The 10,764-nt window shown below is 36.6% G+C and overlaps 1 protein-coding gene across 1 annotated transcript in view; it reads right to left on the bottom strand.

Moving 5' to 3' along the window:
* Positions 1–732: 732 nt before the first annotated feature.
* CRYBG3 (crystallin beta-gamma domain containing 3) overlaps positions 733–10,764 on the bottom strand; it is a 60,248-nt gene continuing 50,216 nt past the window's right edge. Inside the window, exons 19-20 of the mRNA XM_058184984.1 lie at positions 9,609–9,768; positions 733–2,335 (exon numbers count right to left, since the gene is read on the bottom strand). Coding sequence (XP_058040967.1) covers positions 2,247–2,335; positions 9,609–9,768 — 249 coding nt within the window. The 3' untranslated portion in view covers positions 733–2,246. The remainder of the gene's footprint in view (positions 2,336–9,608; positions 9,769–10,764) is intronic.

Raw genomic sequence — 10,764 nt, 5'->3', positions numbered from 1 at the left:
ACTTATAGATCTCATATATGAAGTAATTTGGAGGCAAAGTTTGTCAACTGGCATAGTGATCTTTTTAAAAAATAAAATAGTGCTCCTTTATAAAAACATTCCTTTCGTGCTATTTTTAAAGGATTATTTCACTTTAACACAGTACAAAATGAGAAAGTTATCTCTAAGGTGTAGTAGCAGCAAATAAAACCATAGGATGGTTTAATCACTTATATAGAACATGAATCTGTAACAGTTCCCAAATGCCTTTTAAAAGTAGGATGGTTCTTATTCCTTGTTCTTATCTGTTTCCCAGAATCAACAGAAAAGAATGCCATGTTGAAACTATCCTTTATTCACTAGAATCCAACTAGACCAGGGGTGTCAAACTCAAGGCCTGTGGGCCGGATTCAGCCCGCAGGGTGCTTAGTTCTGGTCCATGGAGCTGGCCTGGAAATAGGAAAGGACTGGGCTGCGGTGCCTCTGCTAGCGAAAACAAGCTCTGTTACAGGCTGAAATAGAGCCTCCATGGGCCAGATCTGCAGGCTTAGTTTGGGCCCAGTCTGGCCGGCAATGAGCAGCCTCCTCCTTGCTGCTGACTGGCTAGTTTGAATGAGCAGCTTCAGGGATTGGGGCATGGCAGCCAATCAACAAGAAACTACAGCTTTATGTAGTAATATCAGAAATGGAGTAAGGATAACATGAGCTGGAAAGAACAATTTATTTAAAAGGTGTGTTATCAAATATATCTATTGCTTGTTTTTAGTATACATACAAATCCATCTATTAAATAAGTGCTTTAGATTAAAACATTAATGCCTTGGTTACATAAAATAAATGCACAAAGTAAATAAATGATTTATTTTACAATATGAAATGCTACAGGGTTGTAGCTCACACAGCTGAACAGCATTGTACCTCATACTTCCCTGGCTCCATACACACCAAGGTTTACGGTACTTTAGGATCTGGAACTTGACAGCTGCTTTTATTGGTAGGACCTGTGGCAAAACAACATTTGGTTAAGAGGTAGAGATCCATGTTAATGAAAATCAACATACCTTGCAACCACTGCCTATGGTTGGGCTTGAATAGCTGTAAATATTTGGATATTCCAATATTTTATTTTGAACTGGGCCTAAAAACTACAAGAAACATTTTTGGCTATGATATTAGAAACTGAATTAAATCATACTCAAATTATGTGAAACAATACTATTGAAGATGAAATGATGATGGATAGTAGAAAATTTGAGGATGAAAAAAGAAAAAACCTAATCTGAATTCCATTTTGACTAGGTTTCTTTTATTAGATTTTGTGGCTATTTTGAAGCTTAAAGGAAGGTTTTTTAAAAAACTGCATAGATATAAGATGTATAATAAATGGTTATATATGTTTCCTTAGTTTGTAGGTAAAATGGTAAATTTCCTGCTGTGACAGTGCTTCATGATGTTAATGACAAGATTTACCAATTCAAATTGCTAAATTTAAGCAATAGCAGTTATCAAATGAGAAACCATTAGGGCCAAAGACACATCAGATAAGACATCTATTTCTCAACTTGTTTGTTTGAAAGCAACTGTAAGACCTTCATCAGTTTTCTAGAAGGAGCAGTCCTTGGAGGAATAGGTGTTTTATAATCTCTTGCCCTAGGACACTGTGGAATTTTGAAAATAAGGACTTTGCGTGTATAAGTTTGGCATAATTTTGGAAAATAGTAGGCAAAGAGTTAATCACATACCATCCCTTAGCCAATTTTGGCTATTTGTAAAAATAAATGAGATCAATAATAGACCACTTTTTTTACCTTTTGTTATTTCTAACATGCTTGTAACTGTTTTAATTAGAATTATACAGATTCATTACATTAGAATACAAACTGGATTGACAAATAATTTCATCCATTCTCTTCATCAATTTAGAATTATTGTATCAAAGAGTAGTATAAATTTTTAATATTTCAATGCATCAGTTCTGTGAAGGTATAATCTGTACAAAGTTGCATTTTAAGTTTTGGTTACTAACAATCCAAACTTGTTAAGAACATTTGGCATAAATTACCCTGCAATATTTTATGAATAACAATACTATTGGAAGTAAAAAATTAACAGTTTAATGAACTTTAAATAAGCTGTTTTTTCATTCTTCGTTTGGCAGTCTTGGGCAGATCTTTAACATACACCAATACTATGTCTCTTCAGTAGTTCAAGTGTTTTCAGACAATTTAATACATATTTTCAAATTAGTTTATCTTGAGAACATCCATTCATAATATTTCAAAGTCCCATTTCTGTGTACATTCATTGATGTTAAGTCGATTTACAATAATGTGGTTTCTGTCATAGTAATCTCCTCCTATAAGAGAAGTTTGAGAAATCGGTTACTTATTTTGTCCTTTAAAAACTACCTTAAAAATGTTATAAAATTATCACCTTAGAATCACTTTTCAGTTCTAATAAAAAAAATTCTTACTTCAGAAACAGGAGGGTAGGCAAGAGGAATCAATTAACCATAACAGAATTTCAAGATTCGAATGTTTTTGTTTTTGCATCATACCTTTTTCTACTTTTCTAAGCTGCATTGAATATTCCCTCTTTGACAAGCGTTTGATGTAAAGTTTCCTTTATGAATGCAAATATCTTGAACTTGCATTATATTTGGATGGGTTAAGATGATATAGCACTAGGCAATTTCAATCGTAAAGCTCTTCGTGTTCAGAGGTAATTTTAGAGCTGAATATTGAAATGAATTACCCCCAATGAATTAAAAACTGCATTTACAATTCAGTCTATAATTCAATTTTGCCCCCTAAACAAAGAAAATGATTATTTTTGAAAAATATATTATCTAGGAATAATATTCTAATCATTTTTCCAAACAGGAAGGCCTTACAAATAAAGTTTGCAATTGTGTAAAATCAAATATATATTCCAACAATTGTTGGTATTTGGATAGCCAATAATAGTAATATTTTATTTGCTCATGTAAATGGCAAATGGATCAATTTTCAAGCATCTATTCCAATGCAGATTCAAACTGCAGTATATAATTATTTTGGAATATTCAGTCTTGACCTAAAATTATTTTAAAAAGTAGGTTAAATGGCAAGGTAAATCTAGCCAAAACTGCAATTATATGTACAGTGAAATTAGAAAGTCTATACACCCCTTTAAAATGACATATTTAAAATGCCCAAAAAATCAGACCAAGATAAATCACTTCAGAATTCTTTCCACCTTTAATATAACATATAAGCTGTACAATTCAATTGAAAAACAAACTGAAATCTTTCAGGGGGGAAAATAACAAAAAAGTAACTAACATGGTTGCATAAAGATACACACCCATTTCAAATACCTTTTGATTTTTTGACAACATTGTCTATTAGGGCAGGAGCATATCAGCATGACAGATCTTACCTTGGGAATCTTTGCACACTCTTCTTCGCAAAAGTGCTGCAAAATTGTCTGATTAGCACTTCCAGTGTGCAGCCCTCTTCAGGTCATCCTACTATATTTTCAAATGGATTCAGGTCGGGTGAAGCTGGATCATTTCAAAACTTTGATATTCTTCTAGTGAAGCCATTCTTTTGTTGACTTGGATATATGCTTTGGGCCATTGTGTTGAAAGGTGACATTCCTCTTCATCTTCAGCATTTTGTCAGGCCTGGAAACCATACTAGACTTTAGGTTTCCAGACGCTGCCACATTTTTCCCCTGAGGGGAAGAAGGGGGGCTGAGGGGTATGGTAACATTCTTCTTTTATGCAGAAGAGGTTTTTCTGGAACCTTGACACATTTTAGCAGATGGTTGAAGATTTTGTGCCCAGATTGATTGATATTTAGAACTGTTCATAATTCCATCTTGATTAAAGCCCCAGTTCCAGCTGAGGAATAGCACCCCCAAAACCAGTGTTGACATGCAGCCAGTTCTATCTGACTAGGGCGAACCTGCAGCGGGAGGTTCCACTCACCCTCCCGGATGTCATCATGTCCTGTTTTTGACGCTCTGTGCATGCACAGAGATGAGCATGCAGTCCCATTTGCGAACTGGTAGCGAAGGTAAGTGGATTTCACCCCTGCCCATAACAATGCTGCCATCACCATGCTTCCATGTGTGTATGGTGAACTTTTAGCAATATGCAGTGCTCTTTTTATGCCTAACTTACTTTTTGGAATTATGGTCAGAAAGTTGAAACATGGTCTCAGACCCTAACATGTTTTCCCATATGCTTTTGTCAGACTTGAAGTTGGGTTTTGCAATGGATGTTTTTCCTTATAAGAAAAGCTTGGATTTTTTTTCCTCATAAGAAAAGGCTGCCATCTTGCTATTAGCCCAGACATATGAAGATTGTTGTCATATATATAGTATACAACCAGTACTCGCCAGAAATTCCTGCAGCTTCTTTAATGTTGCTGTAGGCTTCTTGGCAGCCTCTCAGTTTTCTTTTCAAATCAATTTTGGAGGGACATCCAGGTCTTGGTAATATCTGTGTTATGCCATATTTTCTTCACTTGCTGATGACTGTCTTCATTGTGTTCCATGGTATATCCAGTGAGATCTCTGATGCTTTGTAAGCTCTTTGCAGATCTTACATTTTGATATATGAGGCAACTGAACAGATGACAAAAAATCCCACTAGAACAGCTGAACTTTATATGGAAGCGATCAGACTTTAATTGATGGCAGATGTGTACTGACTACTATTTAATAACAGTTTGAATGTGATTCTGAACACAGCCATCTCTACTTATAAAAGGGTGTGAACTTATGCAGCCACATTATTCTAGTTTTATTGTTATTTTCTCCTGAAATTTTGTTTTGTTTTCAACTGAATTAAGCTTATATGTACAGTGAAATTAGAAAGTCTATACACCCCTTTAAAATGATATATTTAAGATGCTCAAAAAATCAGACCAAGATAAATCACTTCAGAATTCTTTCCACCTTTAATATAACATATAAGCTGTACAATTCAATTGAAAAACAAACTGAAATCTTTCAGGGGGGAAAATAACAAAAAAGTAACTAACATGGTTGCATAAAGATACACACCCATTTCAAATACCTTTTGATTTTTTGACAACATTGTCTATTAGGGCAGGAGCATATCAGCATGACAGATCTTACCTTGGGAATCTTTGCACACTCTTCTTCACAAAAGTGCTGCAAAATTGTCTGATTAGCACTTCCAGTGTGCAGCCCTCTTCAGGTCATCCTACTATATTTTCAAATGGATTCAGGTCGGGTGAAGCTGGATCATTTCAAAACTTTGATATTCTTCTAGTGAAGCCATTCTTTTGTTGACTTGGATATATGCTTTGGGCCATTGTGTTGAAAGGTGACATTCCTCTTCATCTTCAGCATTTTGTCAGGCCTGGAAACCATACTAGACTTTAGGTTTCCAGACGCTGCCACATTTTTCCCCTGAGGGGAAGAAGGGGGGCTGAGGGGTATGGTAACATTCTTCTTTTATGCAGAAGAGGTTTTTCTGGAACCTTGACACATTTTAGCAGATGGTTGAAGATTTTGTGCCCAGATTGATTGATATTTAGAACTGTTCATAATTCCATCTTGATTAAAGCCCCAGTTCCAGCTGAGGAATAGCACCCCCAAAACCAGTGTTGACATGCAGCCAGTTCTATCTGACTAGGGCGAACCTGCAGCGGGAGGTTCCACTCACCCTCCCGGATGTCATCATGTCCTGTTTTTGACGCTGTGTGCCTGCACACAGCCCTCCGTGAAATCCCATATTGGAACTGGTAGCGAAGGTAAGTGGATTTCACCCCTGCCCATAACAATGCTGCCATCACCATGCTTCCATGTGTGTATGGTGAACTTTTAGCAATATGCAGTGCTCTTTTTATGCCTAACTTACTTTTGGGAATTATGGTCAGAAAGTTGAAACATGGTCTCAGACCCTAACATGTTTTCCCATATGCTTTTGTCAGACTTGAAGTTGGGTTTTGCAATGGATGTTTTTCCTTATAAGAAAAGATTGGATTTTTTTTCCTCATAAGAAAAGGCTGCCATCTTGCTATTAGCCCAGACATATGAAGATTGTTGTCATATATATAGTATACAACCAGTACTCGCCAGAAATTCCTGCAGCTTCTTTAATGTTGCTGTAGGCTTCTTGGCAGCCTCTCAGTTTTCTTTTCAAATCAATTTTGGAGGGACATCCAGGTCTTGGTAATATCTGTGTTATGCCATATTTTCTTCACTTGCTGATGACTGTCTTCATTGTGTTCCATGGTATATCCAGTGAGATCTCTGATGCTTTGTAAGCTCTTTGCAGATCTTACATTTTGATATATGAGGCAACTGAACAGATGACAAAAAATCCCACTAGAACAGCTGAACTTTATATGGGCTTGATCAGACTTTAATTGATGGCAGATGTGTACTGACTACTATTTAATAACAGTTTGAATGTGATTCTGAACACAGCCACATCTGTACTTATAAAAGGGTGTGAACACTTATGCAGCCACATTATTCTAGTTTTTTATTGTTATTTTTTCTCCTGAAATTTTGTTTTGTTTTTCAACTGAATTATGCAGCTTATATATAGAATAGAATAGAATAGAATAGAATTTTTATTGGCCAAGTGTGATTGGACACACAAGGAATTTGTCTTGGTGCATATGCTCTCAGTGTACATAAAAGAAAAGATACGTTCATCAAGGTACAACATTTACAACACAATTGATGATCAATATATCAATATAAATCATAAGGATTGCCAGCAACAAGTTATAGTCATACAGTCATAAGTGGAAAGAGATTGGTGATGGGAACTATGAAACGATTAATAGTAGTGCAGATTCAGTAAATAGTCTGACAGTGTTGAGGGAATTATTTGTTTAGCAGAGTGATGGCCTTGGGAAAAACTGTTCTTGTGTCTAGTTGTTCTGGTGTGCAGTGCTCTATAGCGTCGTTTTGAGGGTAGGAGTTGAAACAGTTTATGTCCAGGATGAGGGATCTGCAAATATTTTCACGGCCCTCTTCTTGATTCGTGCAGTATACAGGTCCTCAGTGGAAGGCAGGTTGGTAGCAATTATTTTTTCTGCAGTTCTAATTATCCTCTGAAGTCTGTGTTTTTCTTGTTGGGTTGCAGAACCGAACCAGACAGTTATAGAGGTGCAAATGACAGACTCAATTATTCCTCTGTAGAATTGGATCAGCAGCTCCTTGGGCAGTTTGAGCTTACTGAGTTGGCGCAGAAAGAACATTCTTTGTTGTCCTTTTTTAATGATGTTTTTGATGTTAGCTGTCCATTTCAGATCTTGCGATATGATAGAACCCAGAAATTTGAAGGTTTCTACTGTTGATACTGTGTTGTCAAGTATTGTGAGAGGTGGAAGTATGGAAGGGTTTCTCCTAAAGTCTACCACCATTTCTACGGTTTTGAGTGTGTTCAGTTCCAGATTGTTTTGGTTGCACCACAAGGCTAGTCATTCGACCTCTTGTCTATATGCGGATTCGTCATTGTCTCGAATGAGACCAATCACTGTTGTGTCATCTGCGAACTTCAGTAGCTTAACAGATGGATCATTGGAGATGCAGTCATTGGTATACAGAGAGAAGAGAAGTGGGAGCACACAGCCTTGGGAGGCCCCTGTGCTGATTGTACAGGTATTTGATGTGATCTTGCTTAGCTTCACCTGCTGCTTCCTGTTTGTTAGGAAGCTTGTGATCCACTTACAAGTCTGTTCTGGTACCTGTAGCTGGTTTAGCTTAGTTAGAAGAATGTCTGGAATGATGGTATTGAATGCTGAACTAAAATCTACAAAAAGGACCCTTGCATAGGTCTTTGGAGACTCAAGATGTTGTAGGATGTAGTGCAGAGCCATATTAACAGCATCATCTGTTGATCTATTTGCTCGGTATGCAAATTGCAAGGGACCTTGGAGGCCTTCTATGGTGATGGTTTTCAGGTAGGAAAGCACTAGCCTTTCAAAGGTTTTCATGACGACAGATGTTAAAGCAACTGGTCTGTAGTCATTCAGTTCCTTGATGGTGGGCTTCTTCGGCACTGGGATGATGGTAGAGCGTTTGAAGCAAGAAGGAACATAACACATCTCTAGTGATTTATTGAAAATATGGGTGAAGATGGGGGCCAATTGGTCAGCACAGACTTTTAAGCAAGAAGGAGTTATCTTGTCTGGGCCTGGAGCTTTTCCTGGCTTTTGTCTGTGAAATAGGTCCTGCACTTCCTTTTCTGTGATCACTAGGGGTTGTGAACCCAATGAAATGGGGTCAGTTGTAGGAGGCTTGGCTGTTGTTGGTGTGTCTGAGATGAGGGTTGTGGAGATAGGTGGCTGTAGTTTCCTTTCAAACCTGCAGTAAAACTCATTCAGGTCATCTGCCAGTTGTTGATTACCTTCAGCCTGGGAAGGAGGTTTGCCATAGCCGGTGATATTTTTAAGAGTTTTCCACATGTTTGCTGGTTCATTTGCTGAAAACTGATTCTTTAGCTTTTCAGAGTAGCTTCTTTTTGCTGCTCTTATCTCCCTTGTTAGTGCATTTCTGGCCTGATTGTACAGCATTTTATCACCTTTTCTGTAGGCTTCCTCTTTGGAATGTCGTAGCTGCTTAAGTTTAGGTGTAAACCAAGGTTTGTTGTTACTGTGTATTCGCAAGTTCCTTGTAGATACACATAGGTCTTCACAGAAGCTTATAATGTTACAGTATCTGTGAGTTCATCCAGGTCTGCAGAGGTATCTTTAAAAATATTCCAATCAGTGCAGTCAAAACCTGTAGCTTTAATTCTGATTCCTCCGTCCAGGTTTTCACTGATTTAATTATTGGTTTGTGGCTTTAAGTCTTTGCCTGTAAGCAGGTACAAGGTGAATCATGCAATGATCAGAGTGTCCTACAGCTGCACGTGGTAAAGACCGATAGGCATCTTTTAGTGTTGTGTAGCAATGGTCCAGAGTATTCTTGCCTCTGGTGGGACAATTGACATGCTGAAAGTATTTTGGTAGCTCTTTCCTTAAGTTTGCCTTGTTTAGATCTCCCAAAACAATGGCCAGTGAATCAGGGTGTTTGGCTTCAGCCGCCATGATTTGGTCAGCTAGAGTTCGTAATGCCTTGTTTACACAGGCTTGTGGTGGGACATAAACAGCAAATAGAAGAAATGAGGAAAATTCACGAGGCGAATAGTAAGGTTTGCAGTTGATAATTAGAGTCTCTAAATTGTTGTCACAGAATTTGTAAATTATTTTAAAATCTTGACACCAGTTTCTGCTAATATATAGGCATAAGCCTCCTCCTTTCTTTTGACCAGATGTTTCTGGAATCCTGTCTGATCGTTCAATTTGGAATCCTGGAATGTTCAGGCTGCTATTTTCAATTGATTCATTTAACCAGGTTTCAGAGAAGCATAGGACTGCTGAATTGCGAAAATCAGAATAGTATTTGTTTAAGAGGAGTATTTCATCCATATATCCATATATTATTAAATTAAATCCATTTAATTATTATTAAATGGATATAATATCCATATATTATTAAAGATGGAAAGAATTCTTAAGTAATTTATCTTGGTCTGATTTTTTTTACATCTCAAAAACCTGGCATTTTAATGAGTATGCAGTCTTTCTATATCCATTCTATGCTACTACCTTTGATATCAAGAACAAGCTGATCGCTGAGATAAGATGTGATGGTTCCATCCTTATTGCAGGTCCATTTCTGTCTTGGTTTTCCATGTTCTGCCCACAGGGCAACTTTTGCTCCAGGTATGTCCCTGCCTCCAATGACATCAAGGCAAGCATCATTGACCTAGATAAGTAGGAGAAAAAAATGAATTTGCTTATTGCCTTAAAAGGCTTAATTATGCATACACTTCTGTCAGACATATGTCTAATAAATAATATCATAAAATGTAACTTCTCTTAAGGAAATAGTAGCTCTAAAACGAATTGTTGGGGATAGGCAGGCAATGCCTAAATATAGGCAGTGGTCTAAATTTGATCAGTTGTATTAAGAGTTAGGTATAAATTAAGCCAGAAATAAAAAAAAATACTTTCAAAAACATAATTTACCCTTCATACTCCACTTACAAGAACAATAATTGTCATGAATGATAGCAACTATAATTTGCTAACAGTTTGTGAAAGAATGCGCCTTTAATTTGTGGAGCAATAATGATAGGCAGAAATTTGATTTAGTACGTAACAAATAATTCCTAGTGTATTATTCCTAGTGTTTTTTTGTTTTTTTGAGTCTAAATACATTCAGAATTTTTAATTGCCTAATTTATCTTTGAAACCAGTGGAATTTGTGTGCATAGTAGAACTGATTATAGATTTTTAGAAATATGAAAGTGTTGGACTAAGAGTAATGAAATGAGATTCAGGTCCACTACTGGATAACCTCACAGCAAAATCTGTCTCATAATAGTTGTGAAGAAACATTAGAGGACAGTGAGTTGTGTATTTTGCCTTGGGGTTTAGGTGGATATAGATCTAACAAATAAATATTCCTGGAATGTATAAGAAGAGTAAGCACATGTAATAGATTCTTGAAATTGCTTCAAATCTGCCTTCACTTCAGACTTACATGCTGGTAGGGAATTATAGATAAGCAAATTCTCATTTTGAAAAATACCAATTATTTAGGAAACTTTCTAACTTAGAAAAATATCCATTACAATGATGATCACATTCAGAATGAGTATTTCTGAAACTCTTAGAAATGAAATGATTTGTTATTCCATGAAATGTATTATAAACTCTCTCTAAAGATCTCTTTCATTTCCTTTTAAAATATGGCCCA

Source organism: Ahaetulla prasina, chromosome 5 (genome assembly GCF_028640845.1).
Source record: "Ahaetulla prasina isolate Xishuangbanna chromosome 5, ASM2864084v1, whole genome shotgun sequence".
In the NCBI taxonomy this organism is placed as follows: domain Eukaryota; kingdom Metazoa; phylum Chordata; class Lepidosauria; order Squamata; family Colubridae; genus Ahaetulla; species Ahaetulla prasina.
This window is presented reverse-complemented; position numbering and strand designations above follow the sequence as displayed.